The 19,805-nt window shown below is 46.7% G+C and overlaps 2 protein-coding genes and 1 long non-coding RNA gene across 8 annotated transcripts in view; 1 reads left to right on the top strand and 2 right to left on the bottom strand.

The window, feature by feature from the left end:
- Erich1 (glutamate-rich 1) overlaps window positions 1-19,805 on the bottom strand; it is a gene marked incomplete at its 5' end in the record, with an annotated part of 52,793,804 nt that overhangs the window by 1,025,316 nt on the left and 51,748,683 nt on the right.
- The window catches only part of Myom2 (myomesin 2), a 73,130-nt gene that overhangs the window by 52,524 nt on the left and 801 nt on the right, over window positions 1-19,805 (top strand). For all 6 annotated transcript variants that reach the window (XM_087588531.1, XM_087588528.1, XM_087588527.1 and 3 more), the window contains 13 exon segments: window positions 785-829; window positions 1,215-1,351; window positions 4,513-4,657; window positions 4,789-4,848; window positions 6,108-6,175; window positions 9,157-9,273; window positions 9,444-9,531; window positions 10,200-10,238; window positions 11,986-12,091; window positions 15,609-15,772; window positions 15,995-16,031; window positions 17,686-17,708; window positions 18,183-18,238. In XM_087588531.1, coding sequence (XP_087444657.1) covers window positions 785-829; window positions 1,215-1,351; window positions 4,513-4,657; window positions 4,789-4,848; window positions 6,108-6,175; window positions 9,157-9,273; window positions 9,444-9,531; window positions 10,200-10,238; window positions 11,986-12,091; window positions 15,609-15,772; window positions 15,995-16,031; window positions 17,686-17,708; window positions 18,183-18,238 — 1,085 coding nt within the window.
- On the bottom strand, window positions 15,895-19,713 carry LOC102551089 (uncharacterized). 2 transcript variants are annotated; one of them, XR_015640082.1, is made up of 4 exons: window positions 19,565-19,713; window positions 18,010-18,422; window positions 17,173-17,256; window positions 15,895-16,142 (listed from the first exon to the last, which is right to left on the bottom strand). It is a non-coding gene; the product is annotated as an uncharacterized LOC102551089 (long non-coding RNA). The 2 variants fall into 2 exon arrangements; XR_015640081.1 differs by lacking the exon at window positions 19,565-19,713 and adding an exon at window positions 18,932-19,012.

Below are 19,805 nucleotides of genomic sequence, written 5' to 3'. Positions count from 1 at the left end.
TAGCACTGGTGACCAAAGCAAGACCCCAGGGTTCCAGGTGTAGCTAGAATGGGTGATGCACATCCTTGCTAGGTGGTGTCACTGGAAACAGAGGTCCTCGTGACCAAGTCAATGGTCCTGTGGAGTTTGCTGTTGATTGGGAAGAGTTTAGTGCAAAGGAATGCTCCCATATGCCCACCACATTTATGAATTCTGGCTTCATGAGAGACAAGGAGGAGGGGGGAGAAGAAGATAGGAAGAAGGGGAGGAGAAGGAGAGACATCTTGGGATTTCAGCTTTTCTGGCCCTGCCTAGGGTTTCCTTGGGAGCCATTCTGCTCCTGCCCTGTTGCAAGTTGCCCCAATGAGGGTTTGAATCAGAGAACTTCACCTTATCTGAATAAAGTCTTGGCAAGGGAAGAAATTCACTAGCCCCAGAATGTTACCAGGAGCAGAGCCAGGGCTATAAGGAGTGTTTCCTGTGTTAGAGAGAGTGGTGATCCCTGGGGAGTGTCCCTTTATCCACTCTGCAGATAATTCTTAATTTCAGGAGTGTCTACTGTGTTTTCTCCCACACTTCTGTGTCAGCCTCAACTGCCCCCTTAACAAATGGGTTCCATGGTGAGGACTGTGGCTAGAGCAGAGTACTAGCATGTTAAGCCCCTAATTTGTCCTTCTTCATTTGCACATCCTCAGAGCAAGTCTTGGTGATGTGAGACCCCAGTTCTTGCTTTACCTTGGTGCTGATCATAGATTTATGGATGCACACAGGTCAAAACTGATAATGTTTCTTTTCTTAATTTTAGAACTTGAGCGTTTGATGGCGTTGAGCAATGAGATAAAGAATCCCAGTAAGTAATCCCCCTGCTTCATACATGAATTTTCAGGAGGAGGGAGGACCTTCACTAGGCTTAGAGTGACCCACTTAGCAGAAATATCAGCTTTTGGTGGAGAAACTTAACTGTCTGTTCCTAATCCAAGCTGGTTGTCTAGCAAAGGTCACCTCACAGGGTCACTCCTCAACCTTTGACCTTGACTAGATAGCCATAGGAACTCATCAAACAGGAGACTTCGTGCCTGATTTTTATGCCTTGTTGCCATGGTCCCAGGCATGAAAATACTCCATGACTTCTTTAAATGTTTAGGACCTGGAGTTGGTGTTGTCTTACAATATGGAACTAACTGCCTGAGGGGGATCTACTCACCTCTGACTTATGATTTCTCTTCCTCCTATAGCAATTCCTCTGAAATCAGAATTAGCATATGAGATTTTCGATAAGGGCCAGGTCCGATTCTGGCTCCAGGCAGAGCACCTCTCACCTGATGCCAACTTCCGGTTCATTATTAATGACAGAGAAGTTTCTGACAGTGAGGTAAGTTCCTGGATGTGAGCTATGGCTCACAGGGGCCTGGATTTTCTGGATTGAGAGTGCGCTAAATCTTTAGAGGAAACAGGGCTCACTTAGAAAGTTCTCTCGGTTAATGTAAATATCCATTTCCACCTTTTCTGAGTTCCAGAGACAGGAGTTCAGAAGGTTGACCAGATGGCTTGAGGTTGCAGTCCTCAAGGTGCTTAGAGATTCAGTCTTGGTTTGGTATGACTTAGGTTGACTTTAAAATCCAAATATGTTAAGATGAAAAAAAATGAGTATATTTTAGAGACTTGGAGTTTGAGTTTAGGGAAAGGTTCAGGATTAAAGGGGTTGTCTTGATGAATTAGTTTCTTTCTTCTTGATTGTAGTTCTGAAGGCTTATCAGTTTGCTCTATCCTGGAAAATGATCCCCTGTGTTCCTTCCAATGACAGCTCCCATTGGGGACACAGGAGAAAAAGGAGTCTCAGGGACATCTTGGTCCCCCCAGGCTGTTGCCTTGGTGTGCTGGATCTGATCTGGACAGAGAAAGGGATAGAGCTCTTGAAAACGCTTATTATGCTAAGATAAAACTACTCTGCCTTTGTTCTACTTTGTGTGTGTGTGTGTGTGTGTGTGTGTGTGTGTGTGTATGTGTGTGTGTGTGTGTGCATTCACTTGTGTAAGTGGGTGAGGTATGTTTTTGCATGGCACATATGTGATCAGATGAAAATCTCCAGTGTTTTCCCCCAGCCATCTTTAATTTCTTTGTTGAGCCAGAGTCTCTCCTGAGATTTCATCAGATAGGTCAGCCTAGCTGGCATCCAGGCTGCCAGAGATCTGCCTGTCTCTGCCTCCAATTTTTCTGTCTCTAGGCACGTGCCACCGCATTGAGCTTTTTGCATGGGTTCTGGGATCTGAACTTAGATCCTCGTGATTGTGATGCCCTTTACTGAGTGAGCCATCTTCCTATCCTTTTGATTATATGAAATGAATCTTAAAATTACTACAATCCTTATTTTTTGGCTGTGGAGCATTGGAGAAATTATTACTATGTTTAGGAGTATTTACCCTTGAGTAATTATGGCACAGTGGGGAGCCCAGTCATAGGACAATCTAATTTTTATGGGGTGTCTTTTATTCAGGGGTGGGGTTAGGCAAGTCATTGATTGGTGTATCTCTCTTTTCTCTAAATGCCCAGTGTAGTGGCATTTAACTACTTAGTTCTAAATCCCCCATTCAGTTGTTTAGCATACATGGATCAATCAATGAGAACCTACCCATGTTTGTGGACAGCCCACTCTCTTTCTAGAAGCTTTACTACATTCCATCAGCCTGGTTCTTATGTCTGGTGGTATTAGTAAAACCACCAGGTGAAGATTCTCGGTTGGGGATTTAGCTCAGTGGTAGAGCACTTGCCTAGCAAGCACAAGGTCCTGGGTTCGGTCCCCAGCTCCGGAAAAAAAAAAAAGAAAAGTAAAAATGAGTACAAATTGAGGGGAATTTGAGTAAAATACATACAAGTTCCTAAGATATCCTAGAAGATTCTCAAACAGAAATCTTGGAATGTCGTGGTGTCTAAGACCACACGATCCAGTCAGTTTGTCCCATGGGAGCCACGCCATGCTTTTAGAAAACGTATAGTGCGGGTCGATTCTGTGGGCTGCAAAATCCAAGCGAGTATGTGCTGTGTACAGGGCAGTACTGCCTGATCAGGGTAATTGCAGAAGTTTTCTCCGAGCAGAGATCATGCTAGGAAAAGAAGAGGAATATGGAGTAATTGCATAGTATTTGCTGAACATCCTTTGATTAACATTTCCTACCTGCTGCAGAGAGCTACATTGCTGCTTCCGAGCTAATCTTTTGGAGGAGGAATGAGTCATTCCACTTCTTTCACATCTTTAATTAGCAGCCCACAGGTGACTTTCACATTTGGAGACTGATGCCATTCTGTGAAAGTCACATAAAACCCTGTATTTATGGGGCTCATAAAAAAATCACAGAACTCCATCTTGCTGCATTGAGATGCCTAATTAGTTTCTAAAGCCTTCTCAGACACTGTAGGGCAGAGGAAGCTGAAGAGCCTACTGTGCCTTTAAGCGTCTGGTTGGTGGGAGTCATACCTGTGACTTCTTAACTAGTCAGAGTGCTTTCCAACAGTTCCAGGAACTTGTGGGAAATGGATGGTGATGTCATAGACACTGACCACTTGTTGAACAACCTGAATGTTGCTTTTTATATTCAGATGTCATCATTTGGAACTAGACAGTTCAGGGTAGGGGCCACTCACTGGGCTCTTGTTCTTCTATTCTGATATGGTGGTGACTCATTTTAGAATGAGGACACATTGTTTTCTCATAATCCCTGTCATTAACCTGTTCCAGAAGGCTCAACCTCAAAACGATTCTGCAGGCTTATGCTCCTTCATTTTGGCCTTTTCCAAGAACCTAGACATATCCATCTCCTCTTCTAATTCCCTTTGAAAAACTCAGTGATGTTACACAAGTACAGAATATGTGACGGACACATTCGAAAGAATATTTAGATTTCTTACCGAGTTGATATTTTTGCATGTTTAATGAGGATGAAAGCTTGGATGGGGTGGGATAGGTTTTAGCCATGTTCAACTCTCTACAGCTTTCGAGGCTGAAGTTCATAGCTGTGCACTGGGAAATTGCCTGTCCCTTTTCCCTTCCCAGTGGACACTAGTGTGGCTTTGGTTCTTGGTTCACCCAGAAGACTAATTGATAACTTTTCTTTCTGAGTCATCCAGATGTAATATCTGGTATGTCTTTTAGTCTTCTATTGCTAGAGGCACCATGACCAAGGCTAGTCTTATCAAAGAAAACAATGACTTGGGGCTCGTTTATAGTTTTAGAGGGTTAGCCCATGATCATCAAGGCAGGAAACAAACAGGCATGGCACTGGGGGAGTAATGGAGAGCTTTACATCCTTAACCATGGGCAACAGGGGGCAGGGATGGGGGTGGGGGTTGGGAGGGAAGGAGAAAACACTCCTCCAATGAGGCCATACCTCCTCCTATACCTTCCCAAACAGTTTCACTCCCTGGTAACTAGAGCATTCAAACAAATGAGGTTTGGGGGGACCAGTCACCATGTGGTGCAACTGCGGTGTGGAGAACCAGTCTCGTCATGTCAGTCTCTGTGTCTTTTACGGGCTCTAGACACACAGAATTAAATGCGACAGATCGACAGGCATGATTGAGATGGTCATGGATCGGTTTACTATTGAAAACGAAGGGACCTACACTGTGCAGATTCATGATGGAAAAGCCAAGAATCAGTCTTCGCTGGTGCTCATTGGAGATGGTATGCCACCGTGACCATTCCCAGTCGCCCACAGGATGCAACTGAAAGAAGACTCCTTCGCATGGAGAGAGGCAGATGTATTTCATCTCTCTTTCTCTTTCTCTTTCTCTCTCTTTCTCTTTCTTGAATAGCATTCAGGGCTGTCCTAGAAGAGGCTGAATTTCAAAGGAAGGAATTTCTACGGAAACAAGGTAAGTGGCGGCTCGTGCATACAGCAGCACGGACTTTGTCATCTATCTTGAGCAGGCCCCGCATCTCACAACCGACTCTGAACATACTCAGAATGATCAAACGTTGCGTTATCATTTTTGCTGTGAAAGATAGGAGATGCCTCTGTCTTTAGCCCTCTCATCTTGCCTGTATTCTTTCTTGCTTCTAATCTTGGCTGATCCTGGATATCCTTGATTTTTGTATTCCCTGTTAACGAGGGTCATCGGTCCCTGATGAGGATCTGTCTAACCAGGCTCTGTACCGATCGCTGACTAACCCCTGTCCCCTGCAGTTGACAATCCTTCCCAACACCCTTCTTTCCACATGCCTCTGCCCGCCCCCTGTTAGTAACCTCACACAGAAGCTGTAGGAGCTCAGGTTAGCCAAATTCTCTGCCTACTTTAGCCTCGCGTTTGACAAGTCACATGGACGTCTCTGATCACCCCTATTACAATGTCCAGACCACTCCTTATTCTGTCCTGATTTCCCCACGGGTCTTAAAAATATATATTTTGAATCGAAATAGAATCACATCACTTTCTGTCCTCCCTTCCCTCCCTCCCAGCCAGGTACCCCTGACTGAGTACCTCCACAGGCTTTTAAACAAGGCACCAATCGAATTCTAGCCTTATAAAATGTATTAATGTGAAAGAAAAAAAATCAGTACATAAGTCTCAAAACTGCTTTATGTTTTTGTGTTGAATGAGAAAGTGGCTTTATTAGGCTATGCTTTGCTCCATGCTTATTTAGATAGAAACGACTGATACTTTCGAAAACTGTACCTGACTCCATCCATCTCTGATGGGAAATAACAGCATTTACAAAGTGGTGAGGTCACACTGCTCTGTCTACACCGTCTTCGCTGATCCCCTCACCTCGAAGATTTTATCACTACCCTACTCAGCGCTCAGTCAGACGCATGGCCCTGGAAAGCGAATGTGGTGATCTGGGTAGTGTGATTATCTACAGAGCGATAGATCCCATGCGTCAGCAAGGAGGGGAGCTGTGTATTCCCACTAGGAAGACGAGGCTCCAGGGAGACTCAGCTTGAAGGCAGGTCAGCTGCAGGACCGTGAGAAGTTCCTTAGCTTTATAGGGTACAGCAGGTTCCTTCAGTCAACTATGTTCCTATATCGAAATTTAACATGGAGATATATTTAAATATACGTGCCTATGTGTAGACAATATCTATTTGTCTGTAATGTAAATTCCTATTTTAGAACCTTCCCTTTTCCCACAGGCCCTCATTTTGCTGAGTATTTGCACTGGGATGTTACTGAAGAGTGTGAAGTTCGGCTTATCTGTAAGGTAAGAGGCCAGTAGGCTCTCCCTGTGCCTCACAGAGAGGCTGGTTAGGGAGCAGCTGTCGGCAATGAGGTTCTGATGTGGGTGTAGGAAGGAATGGACAGAGACTTCAGGGATCTAGTGAACCCTGCGGAACCCTGATGGTAAGTGCTTGCCCCTCCGCCTTCATAAAGCCTTCGTGTTGTGACATCCAAAGGAGAATCCAGGGAGGCAGGCTTACTGCAGCATTGACTTAGAGCGAGTCTGTGAGAAGGTGTGTCACGAGGAAATGCACCTGTAGCGATTGCCACACGACACTGTCAGGGACTAAAAGGCATGTTGGGGGAGCAGGTCCGTAAGTTTTATGTTAATAGTTCAGTAGCTAAAGAAGCTTGTTTCAAAGTTGTGTTTTACGCAAGTCGCTGCGAAAGAGCCAGGGATAAATGATGGTGGTGCATGGGTTTCCTTTGTCCTTAAACTACTTACACATTACCTGGAGCCCAAGTGGGATAGAGGAAAACAAGCAGGCCTTTGCAGCAAGGTGGGGCTCCATGGGGCAGGGTGAGAACTGGGTACAGGGAGTGAGATGACAGAGTTGGAACTGAATGGCACCCTTCACCACAGTCCGAAGGTAAAATGTCTCGTGCATTTTGTACAATAAGAAAGCCATAGAACTCTATCGAGAGGGCTGAGTCAGCGGGTAAGAAGGACTGGGTGTTGTGGTGGAGTCTGAAGTGTTGACATTTGGAAGCAAGAGGCTAGCCCTTTACTGAACGACGGGCTGTTTACATAGGCAGTATACCCTGGAAAAAACACCAGTTTTCAGAAATGATTACCATGCATGGAAAGGTGTGGACTTCTGTTGTGCATTTCTAGGCCTCTGCATTGTTTAAAGCTCAGATCATTAGAGGGTCAGAGGTTAGGCCTGGGAATGAGGAGGGCGATGGCTGCTCTAGTTCTGACCATAGCACAAGGACACACTGATCTTTCTGTATCCCAAGGACAGGGAGCAAAAATGTAAGGCCTACTTCCTGGGGCTCTAGTGCTGTGTAGCTGCCCATAAATGTTTGAAACTACCTCAAGTTCCCTGACCACAGAGAGGCATAGACTGGTAGACACAGATATCAGGAAAATAAAAGTAATCGTTCTTAAACCTTGAGTATTTTGCAATCTCGTGCATTTGGTTTTTGGTGCATGCTGCAAAACACTTTTCTGAGTATTATTTTATTCAGTGATACCGTGACAGGCAATATTCTTAATTGACTTATGTAACAAAAACGCATAGGAAATACTATACATTAGGATAGACTTTTACCTTTACAGAAAAGCATTCGAAAACAAGTGTTTAATAGAAATCGTAATCATAAGAAGAAGGTGTGTTGGGGGTTTGTCACACAGGGCAGTGTGAAGGGAGAACATTGTCCCTAGGAGATGGGTGTAGTGAGCATGTGACATGTGAGGAATTAGCTTGCCTCTAAGTCTTTCAGCTCACTCGTGTACGTGTTAGGCACTTGAGCGTCAGAGGTGGATCACAGACAGAGATGAATCACAGGGTCCGAGAAGACACGAAATGGCTGTGCATAGGATGAGACCCCCTCTACCCTCCTGCAGGTCGACTGAGGCTGTTTTGAGAAGAGACTGAAGGGTACAGGAAAGGCTTTGATTCCACACACACAGAGTAGCAGCTTCCACCTTTTTGAGCAGAGTGAACCTAGAGTCAGGGAAGGATTACAGAGGCTGGCACAGCAGGGAGACCCAGAAAGACCAGGAACTTACTACCCTAAGATGTGCGTTCACTCATGTTCTGGGCTAGAGATGGGAAACCTGCTTCCAAGGTGGCTGGTGAATGGTCTCCATCCATTCCTCAGAGACTCTGAATGACTTCTTTGTACTAGGCTGGTTTTTGACTTTAGGGACTAACTCAGGCAAAAGTGCCTACAGTATGGATACGTAATTATTTTCTGGTGTCACTGGTGACAATACCACATATAGCTGCTGTGGAAATTCCAAACACATGACATTACTGGTCTCTAGAGCCAGTCCCATGACATTCGTTTTAGCTAAGGTTTTGCTGCTGTGAATAGACACTACGACCAAGGCAACTCTTAATTGGGGCTGGCTTATAGGTTCAGAGGTTCAGTCCATTATCATCAAGGTGGGAACATGTTAGCATCTAGGCAGGCATGGTGCAGGAGGAGCTGAGAGTTCTACACCTTTTCTGAAGGCTGCTAGTGGAAGACTGGCTTTCAGGCAGCTAGGATGAAGGGTCTTAAAGCCCACCCCACAGAGACACACCTACTCCAACCGAACCACACCTTCTAATAGTGCCACTCCCTGGGCTGAGCACATACAAATTATCACAACATCGTCATTTGTAAAATTCCATTGCCCGCATTGCTTGTGTGGGGTCTGTATGGATGGGGATGCAGACTCCCCAGCCTCCTGGAATCCAATGCCATCTCATATCCAACATCTGTCAAACAAAGCAGAGTGTCTTCTTGAGACAACATGTCAGCAGCAGCACGTGTGTGAGTGTGCTTACACTCCACCAGAACCCTGCAAAGCTTAGCTTCGAAAGCTGAGGGTCATTGTGAGGAATTCCCATATAGGGAGGCTCCCCCGGCTGAGGCTCATTCCTCTGTGTTCATGCCACGAATTCCCCACTTCCAAAGAGCAGTCTCTCAGTGACCCACAGAGCCCTGGATCCATAAACCAAAGCACTTTGCTCAGGCCCATTAGTGACACTTCCTATTAAACACGAGACTTTCACACCTACTGGCTTCATGGGTCCTCTTGGTGGCAGCTGCAAGGGCTTACAGCCTTCAGCAGACAATTGAGAAATGCTTTTAGTGTTATTAGAAGTGACAGGTCTTCCATGAGCCCCTGCTGAGCCTGTTGAGGGGTAAACGCTGGTGTTTTCTTTAGGTCTGAGGTTCACTAACCCTGAAGGATTTTGTTTTTCCCTTCTGAGCCATCGGGATTCACTTAGGATTTCTGTTTTGCAGGTTGCAAACACCAAGAGGGAAACCGTTTTCAAATGGCTCAAGGATGATGTCCTTTACGAAACCGAGACACCACCGCCGGACCTGGAGAAGGGGATCTGTGAGCTGCTTATACCCAAGGTACCAGGCAGCCACAGAATCGAAACAGCGCTAACCGTTACCTGTGAACTCAGCAATGCCTTCCCACACACACCGACTCCCCACACTTAGCGAGGAAAATGTCTGAATGTAGCAGCATCTTGTATCGTGGTATTGGTTCTGCATACATATGCAATGTGTTTTGTTCATAGTTGTCTAAGAAGGACCATGGCGAGTACAAAGCAACCTTGAAAGATGACAGAGGTCAAGATGTATCTGTCTTGGAAGTAGCTGGCAAAGGTAAAATGGTGCCTTCTTTGTCTTACAGTAAAATCTATTCTGTCCATGAAAGGGGCCCTGTGGAAGAAGGCTCATGAATACCCTTGGCTGTGTGCATATCTGCTGAGCAGGCCTCCATTCTACCTGTGTGGTAGGGAGTATGGGGGAGCTATGGTTGTGCCCTCTGAGGTGGTAGAACTCCAATCTGTTCAGGAATGGCGGGCGCTATACCAGTGCGCCACGCGCACTCTGAGCTGGGGTGCATCTTGTCTCTGTAGTCGCGCTATATAAGAAAAACAGATTGTACTTCGTCTGCATTAAGAGCGTTCGAGAAACGCACAGTATCACTCCGGGCTTAGATGAAATGCCATTCCCCACACTCATCAGAAGCCAGGTCTGATTCCTTATGGATGTAGTTAAGATGATTGAAGCTCTCACGGAGTTATTTGATTCAATGTGCTGTTGGATTTATGCTGAACAAAACGTTCTCGTCCCACGTTTAAAAAGCGAATAGGTTAGAGGGATTTATGGCACCCATAAGCCTTTTATGGTCAAATATTACCATTTTAATGTTTCATTTTTTTCAAATGGATATCACAGTCTTCTGTGTCAATTTAATTAGACACTGGAAACGCTGCTTCCTGTTAAAGTCATACCCTGAGAATTTACATTTCCCTTCTCCCTTTCAGTGTACGAGGACATGATCTTGGCAATGAGCCGAGTGTGTGGTAAGTAAAAGCCCCTGAGTTTTCACATCTTGTTGGCTGAAGTGTTTCTGTTTCTTGGGTGGACCCTCACTTCTCCGAAGATGTTAATGACAGAGTGGCTAAAGCGGCTTTGTTTCCTGGGGTGAGCACTCACTTCTCAGAAGATGTTAGTGGCAGAGTGTGCCCTATGCATGGATTTGGGCAGGTGGCAGGGGAATGACTGGTTACCCACTGCCCACTCCACGATGCTCCTTCAGAACATCGAAATATGAGTCTTGGAGCTCCCGCTGCCCCTGACCACCAGCCCCCACTGCCGATTTGCCCTTGCTCAACCTGGGCAATTTTTTTGGTCCAAAGTTTCCACTAGTCTTTATTCAAACACTAGTAGATATTTAACACCCGACCTCACAGTCTGTGCATTTGCCCTGTATAGAAACTGGAAAGGCAAGAGTACTGCTTATAGGTGAACGAACAGTAGCTTACAGATAACAACTAGCAATGGTATTACTCCAGACTCTCTAGATTTGTAAGTGTGCCCCGCCTGTGAGCCACTGGCCACATGTGACTGCCCAAAGTCAAGGATAACTAGGAATGTGGCTCAACTCAAGATCAAACTTGCTTGTGACCATATGGGACTTTCTGGAATTTCCCTTCCTCCAAGTCCATCATGAGGCTCTCCGGTGTGAACTTTGTAGATGTGGCCATTGTTAGAATGTCAGAGGGTCAAACACACCAATTAGAGAACACCCAAGTTACACATTCTGATCAAGTAACCAAAGCTTGCATAGGCCAGTGGATGCCCAACCATCTGAGTCAAGACTTAGCAGAACCCACATCCTCGCCACCTCAGTTGCAGAGGCTCATGCTTTCACGGAGTTCCCATGAAAACCACTGTGGGCTTTACTTTTAGTGTGTTTGAAAACGGCCTTGTGAGGCAGACCTTTTCCTTTTGTTTGGTGAATGGGTTGGGTGACGTTTGGCTTTCAGTGAGTCACGACTGATCTCATGGGTGTGCATGGCACTTGGGAGGCAGGGCAAGCCACTTGAGGAGTGGCTTTGCTCTTACACTCTGGGGAGTTGTTTTGTATTACCTCTCTCATATTATGCTGGAGGGCTGGTCAACCTGGGGGTGACAGAGATGGTCACACGTCGAACGCTGACAGTGTAGCAGACTGCTCTCTGACACTCTCATCTCACTGCTCTCACAAAGCATACACACAGATCTTTTATGGGGACTGCGGTGGGGATGGAGTGCAAGCACAGACGTCTCCATGTGATTAGACCCCCTTACCCCCCTTGACCCTGTGACAGGTAGAGAGGAGTGAGGTGCAGATAGATGTCTTGAGAACAGAGGATTCTGGCCACACCCTCCAGCTTCTGCTGGTTCTGACTCCTCCCTACTTTGTGACTCCTCCCACCTCTTCAGATTTGGGTCAATTTATTTAGATGTTTTCATAGCCATTGTCACCAAGACTATTTTGATTCTTCTGTGCAAGTCAAACTGCTAAGGGCCAGGAGTAGATTGTTTTTTTAAAAACTTTGTTTCTCTGGTCTAAGGTAAAGGGCCTTAAAGAACTCCAGCAGGGCAAGCATGTGTTTAATGGAAATGTGCCACACAAAAATGAGGTGGGGGCCTCTGGTGGCTCTGACAGGGATGACCACCAACTTGAGGAGGGATGCACTGATGCTGGGGGTGGATGTACCTTACCATCAGGCGTGGGCCTGTCCCACTTCTCTGAGATCTGAGGTAGCATCTTGCTGTCTGCAGGAGCCTCTGCCTCACCCCTGAAGGTTCTCTGCACTCCAGAGGGCATCCGGCTTCAGTGCTTCATGAAGTATTTCACAGAGGAAATGAAGGTCAGCTGGTACCACAAGTGAGTATGACAGTACATGACCATGGCTGCAGCATCCCGGGGCTGGGAGTGGTGCCTTCAGCGAACTGCGGGCCATGGTACTGTTCTCGGTAATTGTGCTGAGATTTGGCTGGGTAGGCTGTGGGGCAGTCGGGGAGGGTCTGGGCAAAGGAGAAAGAAAAGGAAATGTCAAAGGGTTGTCAACAGCTTTCTCACAGACTTTGCTCACTGATGGCGACAATGCTCAAAGCTTCCCCTGGTAGCAAAAAAGAGAACAAGGGAACTGGTATTTAGCATCCAAGCTCCAACCTTCCAACCAGTGACTTTCTCACTAGACACAAGTGAGAGGACAAGAACCCAAACAAGCCCAATGGTTAAAATAACAACAGAGGGTGTAGTGTAGGGAAACCTGCATCAGTGGATGATTGGAAACGGGGACCGGGAAGCAGGGGGGCAGCCTATAATGATGTCCAGGATTCAGACTTCAGAGATCAGCACCAGCATAGAGTGCTGATATGACTTTATTGTTTATTACACATGAGTGTATATATAGCTTTTTAGCCAATTAGGGTACGTTTATGTATTTAAGGGCACATCGGGGTACAACTGTGTTACTTAGCTGAATCTGACTTACCTGTTCATGAGCCTGTAGGACCCATCCCCCCCGGGGGATTTCCAGGAAGACAGGGGAAGCAGTCACCACCTCTGGTCCTTTGGGTTGTTTTGTCTGTGTGCCAGGAGCCATGTCAGATCAGATATAGTAGATTGGGACTCTCCAGGAGTCATGGGAGCCCGTGCTGCCTCGAGCTCTCACATCTATCCACGATATTGCTTCTTCCTCCACCACGGTTAGCACCAAATCCCCAACGGGGTGACATCCGGTCCACAGACGTCCACGAGAGTTTTGCAGAATGCAGACTCGGGCACGGACGTTTGTTCCTTGCTTTCAAACAGTGCCGAGTCATATATCCCGGAATGCAGAAAATGACACTTTAAATAAAAGGCTGGACATCCATACCGCACAAATGGGAAGTAACCAGGGATGCAGCCAAAACGTTCTTCAGAAAAGGACCTTGTTCTCATGCTGGAGAGCGAAGTTAATGTATCATGCAGGCACAGCAAATCTCTCCAGACTGAGAGGAATCCCAGCCACCCAAGGGATTTCTCGATGTCGTTATAGGAAAAACAAAGCTAGTGCTCTTTGACCTCAGGGTGTGGGCATTCCCTCAGTTTGGGAGATCTCCCCTGTGATGGCCGCACTGGGCTAATGGCTCCTCTGAATCTCAGCCAACTACCACAAGCGTGAGGTGCCCTCTGTCCCTTACATCTCACCTTTAGGATCTTTAGCCAGGGTGGGAGAGGTAACGGCTTCCAATGGGGACCTGAGGTGATGGGTGGATTCCCTCCCACTTGGGTGAGGGCTACCAACTGCTGTGACCTGTGACAGAGCTCTCTATGCTCACAGTGTATTTGAGTTATAGAGACAGAGAAAATGACATCTCCAGATTTAAGGCCCACATGGGTAACATGTGGTAGAGCAAGACGAAACAGGTTCCAAGAATTACTGTAGATTTAGGGATGGTGGCCAGTGACTCACGCAGCACTTGAAGCAGATTGTAAATCCCTAGGTGCAGTGGGTGCTGTCTCCCTCTGACAGGGTGTATGCTACAATCCTCAAACAACATGGAGTCACTACAGGACCGGCTGAGGCATTTGGAGACCTTATCAATGTGTGTGCTTGAATTGAACCCACTGCCTCACCTTCTTCTGGGCTTGAAGGAGGCACCAGCAACCCGGTTGTGACTCCCTACTGTGCGCTTGTATGAGTCTATGTAGGCTGTGAGGTACTGTCTAACCCTCACTTGGAGAGTCAGTTCATGGAATGCGATAGGGAGTCTGATTGCACAGCACATTTTCGTTGCAAGAATTTTCATTCCCACAGAACCAGGAAACTATATAAAGCCTCGTTTTTGCTTTTAGATAGAGATGGGCGGTTGTGAGTATTGAGGTGACCCTTTCATTGCTTTAATAATAGAGAGTTTTTTTTTTTTTTCTGAGCTTCTTGGAGGTCTATCGTCTACCATGTGTGCTACAGTCAAATAAAGAGCTAGTTGATTAGGATGAACCCATCAGACTGTGAACAAAGCATTCAGGCTGAAAAGCTGTGAGCCTATTCCATAGCTTTGGCCTCTGGGTTCTGCTTTCCCAAGGGCACCAAGTCCCTGTGCATCCTCTTGCCAGGGGTGTTCTGTGCTCTGCTGGGCATACATAGTGCCTTGGTATTAGATCCTTTCATCCCTGCCTGGCTGGGTCTTCCACGGAGCCTTCCGGGCCTCTTCCCACCCATCTGCTTACCTTCCTGGTACTTTGCTCTCACAGTACAAGTTACTTTTCTATCCTAGAGTGACATGCTCTGTGTCCCTGCACTATGAGTGTTACCAGACAGAGCTATTTTACAGTAAAGAAGGCCAGGGACTTCTTTTCTTTCGTTGGACTCTAGGGTACACAGTAACCAGCAATGATTATAGAATTACTGTAAGCTCACAACCAGATTTCAGCAAACCTCCAGCCGGACCTCTAAATTGTAGTAACTTGAAAATGATGTATGCACGTGAAACATGTATGAATTGCAAACATGTGTCCACATCAAATAGGCTGGCTTGACCACAGGTGAGTATGGTGTGACACTCTGATGACTTGGAGGACAGTGACCGTCTTTCTTATATATTAAAAGTTGGGGTAGAGTACATATAAAATGTATCATTTCATACATTATGGGTGCAGAGCAACCATGCCGTGGGGAACAGTTTCCAGAGCCTTTGATTGTAAAACGGACGTCGGCTTCCCTTGTCCCCTGGCTTCACTACGTAGTCCCTGCTCTTGAGTATGGCAACTCTGGGGCACTCAGATTGTACAAACAAGTTTGTCCTCACATGGCCGGCTATTTAAACGTAGCATAATGCCCTCAGAATTCATGCATGCTGTAGCATGCGCCAGTTCCCTTCTCTTTAAAGGGCCAGGAGTGTTCTACCACGCGGATAAACTCAGTTTAGTTTCCCATTCTCCTGTCGGCGCCTGTGTTGCTGTCCAACTGCCCACTGTGAATCAGGCAGCTGCTGGTGTCCAGGGCTGAAGTGTCTACCTACAGATGTTGGGTACTCAAGTGTCTAGGTCCCCGCTTTCAGTTTCTGAACAGGAACCTAAAGATGGGACGGCCATGTCAAGTCATAGGCTCCGTGCCTAATTACTCTTAGGAACTGCCAATACTTAATCAAGTATTCTGAAGTCCTTTAAATTGTAGTATCTGGCTTTCAGAGGTTTCAGGTCCAGGTTATTATTATATTTACATTTATACTAGTAAAAAAAAAAGCCAACCCACCAAAACCTACTATGCCATTGGCATGAGCAAGTGAGTAGACCCCCCTCCCAACCACATGTGAGCAAGCAAAGCCTTCTCACTCGGATGTGCTAGTGTGCCCGGACAGGCGTGAGCATATGATCCAGAGGCTGGACTGAGCATGCCCATGTTGCTTCCTAGAGAGGCTAAGATCTCATCCAGTGAGCACATGCGGATCGGAGGAAGCGAGGAGATGGCCTGGCTGCAGATCTGTGAGCCCACAGAGAAGGACAAGGGGAAATACACTTTCGAGATCTTCGATGGCAAAGACAACCACCAACGCTCACTGGACCTCTCTGGGCAAGGTACGAGAAGTTCGCTGTAGCTCTTGTGAACAACCCGTATTGTTACTGAAAAGGGGGGCCTGATAATCCACTCAATGTCACGACCTTCGATCAGAGGAAATTAGCTGAGAAAAATCGATGGATTAGTTTGATGGCTTGTCAGTTTTCATTTCATTGGATGTCTAGTAGAGCGAGAGTTAAACACTTGGGGACAAGAGTGACATGTGGATTGTTTCCTTGCAGCCTTCGATGAAGCATATGCCGAGTTCCAGCAGCTCAAGTAAGGCCCACAGCTTGTTCTCACCGGTCTGATGGGGGCGTGAGGGCCAGCAGGTTCATTCTGGACAGGATTGTCCCTAAATGCCTTCATGATTCCAAGGATGCTCTGGTCCTGGGATAAAAATAGCAATTTAAGTAATTCAATATGTAGCAGGGCAACCATTATTTTTTTCTGCGCTAGAAATGCATTGTGTATCAACTTCCTAGGGGCATCAGAACCCTGGATTTCTTTAAATGTTTAAAATGATAGATGTTGTAAATCATCACAGCCCAGGTGGCATGCCACACAGAGCAACTGTTAGAGAGTGCTTCAGAGTTTCAAACGAGCGTCTGAGTTTTATAGTATTAAAGCTGAGGACAGTCCTTGGCTCTTACTTATTCGAGATGCCTTTGTCAAGCAGATATGTGAGAAGTATGATAAATCAGAAGTTGACAGTTTAGGAAAATACCTGGGGTCTAGGGGCTGGCTTAGTCAATCAAGTGGGTCCTTAGAACCGTGCTTACAGAAGGAAGTTGGCTACAGAAGGGCACACCTGTGACCTGAGCACTGGGCAGACAGAGGTGGGAGCATCCCTAGGGTTTGTGGACAGCCAGTCTAGGCAAATCAGTAAGCTCCAGAGAGACAGAGACAGAGACAGACAGACAGAGAGACAGAGATAGACACAGACACAGACAGACACAGACAGACACAGAGACAAGACGCAGACAGAAACAGAGACAGGCAAACAGAGAGACACAGACAGAAAGGCACACACAGAGATATACATAGAGAGAGACAGAGATAGAGACAGAGAGACAGACAGAGAGACAGAGACAAGACACAGAGAGACACACAGAGACAGAGATAGAGACAGAGAGACAGAGATAGAGACAGAGAGACAGAGATAGAGACAGAAACAGAGACAAGACACAAACAGAAACACAGAGAGACAGACACAGACAGACAGAGATGCAGACAGAGACACACATAGAGACACACAGAGACAGAGATAGAGACAGAGAGACAGACACAGAAAGAGACAGACACACACACAGAGGGAGAGAAAGGGAGAAGGAGAGGGAGAGGGAGAGGGAGAGGGAGAGGGAGAGGGAGAGGGAGAGGGAGAGGGAGAGGGAGAGGGAGAGGGAGAGGGAGATCCTACCTCAAAACTAACACGGTGGGAAGCAACCGAGGAGGCCCTTGATATGAGAGTTTGCACGCTCCTCTTCCTTTTGGCTTTAGCATCCTTCCCAACAGCAAGTAATCGAAACACAATTACTCTGAGTGCAGAACATCCCCACAGTCCTTTTCCTGTCACCATTCCCCAAATAACAAGCTAGGAAGTCTTCACACAGTATTTATTCCATTGGGTATTGTAAATGACTAGAGATGACTGACAGGATCCAGAAGGATTGGTATACGTTGGACGTGAATACAGCGCCTGTATATCTCAGGGACTCACACAGCCATAGAGTTTGGCCTCTTTGGGGCTCAGCCCTGGAACCAATGGGGGAATGGCTGGATAGCCATAGCTATATGGTATTAGACACTAGTTCTTTATTTACTGTCACTGCTAGCAAACTTTTCATGTGCACGTATGCTTTTGTAGTGGCATTTCTAACAGCTCTCTCTCTCTCTCTCTCTCTCTCTCTCTCTCTCTCTCGTGATTTTCTAGGGCTGCTGCATTTGCTGAGAAGAGTGAGTACTTGTTGGGAGATACAGTTTGGGTTGGGGGAGGTGCACATTCACATGGTGGATTTAGTGGCTCAGTAACAACCAACCTTCCTCCCCCAGTTTAAGTGCACCCTGATCTTTTGGCCTATGTCTTATGTGGCCCCTTCTTCATGCCTGTACACCATTCTTACAAGATTCTGTTCCCCAGATACTAGGACCCTCTCCTTTGTGAGATGTTGCTCTTTTTCCTTGGGGTCCTTGATGTGACCCCCACCTTGGTTCAGTTGGCTCTCATTTCTATTTCCTTGGTGCCACGTTCCCTCACCTGCAGAGTCAGCCATCCTTTGTGGTCCCCATGGTAGCTTTCTCTACCCAGAACATCACTTTCTGTGTCATCTCCTGGGTGTCAGCTCATTATTTCCACCCTGGTGTCCCTTGGTGTCAGCTTCAGGCCTCCTGTAGGGTCTCCCTCTGCAACCCCACTCTTTTCCATTGCAGATCGTGGCAAGGTGATTGGCGGTTTGCCCGACGTGGTGACCATAATGGAAGGCAAGGTGAGAGCAGACAGTTGCAGACAGAGGGGATGAGTGTCATGTCGCAGGGTAGAGTGTAGCTCTCATCTCAGGATGGGACACAGGGGAGCCGGAGAGCAGGAATCCTTCCCCACTCAGCTTGCCTGGTGCTCAGCTCTACCTCCTACTGTGCCTTCACCCCTCTGTCCTGAGTCACTGATAGCTTCTGCAAACAGAGGTGGGTTAGCATGATAGTTGAGGTTGGGGAGCACCTTAGTGTTAAGGGATTGGCAAGTGTGTGTGAGAAGTGGGCTTTGCTCTCAGTACTGAGATAAAGATCATCATCATCATCATCATCATCATCATCATCATCATCATCACCACCACCACCACCACCAACAGCAACAACAATAATATCAACAGCAACAGCTAGTATTGCAAATCCTCAAACACTGTGCATGTTGTGTGACCCAAGGACTTATTTTAAGGACTTCGGCGTCCATGGGGTCTATTGGCATCTGGTTCAGGAGCTTCTCTGAATGAGGTGGTGGGTGAGCTCCCATCTGCTCTGAAACTGTGAGCCGTCACCTTCGAACAGGAACAGTCACAACTTCTCCAATATTAAAGAAAAGAAAATAAAAAAACCCTGCTCCAATTTCCAAGGTCATTTTAGAATCCATAATTGAGGTTTTAATTCGTCTCCCATCAGTAGAGTTATTGATATCTAATTGGCACCTCTGCCTGCCGCATGATTCTAGCTCAATGTCACAGGGACATAGGTACTTGAAAGGGCTTTATTAGGCCCAAATGCAAAATTTATAGACCTCTTTAACAGCCAGCGAAGGCACAGAAAGCTCCTGAGGTGGGGGTAACTGTGACATCACAAAAGATGTGATTGTGAAATTAACAGTCGCAGGCTGCCAGTGGGTTGAGCCCAGGCAAGTGTGTGGTGGCTGCATCTGAGTTAGGAGGTCCAGAGAGTATGTTCTCTGAATCTCCCAGAGGAACTTGGAAGACAGACCCCTAAATCTAAATATAAAGGAAGTGGAGGGGCCGAAGGATGCTTTATCTGGTAAGAGCAAGGGCTTCTTTTAGAGAGAGGGTGGAAATCCAGCTCCCAACGCCGATGCTGGGTGCCTCACCAGTTCTGTTAACTCCAACTCTAGGGGATCCGATACCTTGTTCTGCCCTCCACAAAGAGCTACACTTACACGTCCCTCCCCACACGTAGACATACAGGAGCGCACATAGATAGGAATAAGAAATAAACAGACATAGAAAGTATAAGAACAAGTTCAACAGAATGGTACCAAAGCTAATGCATTCTCCAGGTTTAACCCAGGTCAGAACCTGGAATAAGTGAACTACCCCTCAGTTTGTCTTGGCCCTCCCCCGTAGCGCGGCGCTCCTCTGCTCCCGCCTCCCATGGGAGCTTGCGTCTACAAGGGGTTGTTGATGTAATAAGTGATCAACAGATGCCAGGGGGCACGATGGGGTGCAGTGTGGCCTTCGCTTTCCTTTGACGATGTATCATTGGAAGATTCCATTCGTGTATACAGTACGTCTTGATCCCCCCTCCCGCTCCTTTTCTAACTCTCTTTTCCCACCC

The sequence above is a fragment of the Rattus norvegicus genome, chromosome 16 (assembly GCF_021556685.1).
Source record: "Rattus norvegicus strain SHRSP/BbbUtx chromosome 16, alternate assembly SHRSP_T2T, whole genome shotgun sequence".
In the NCBI taxonomy this organism is placed as follows: domain Eukaryota; kingdom Metazoa; phylum Chordata; class Mammalia; order Rodentia; family Muridae; genus Rattus; species Rattus norvegicus.
Note: the sequence above shows the minus strand (reverse complement) of the source record. Positions and strands in the feature narration are given on the sequence as shown.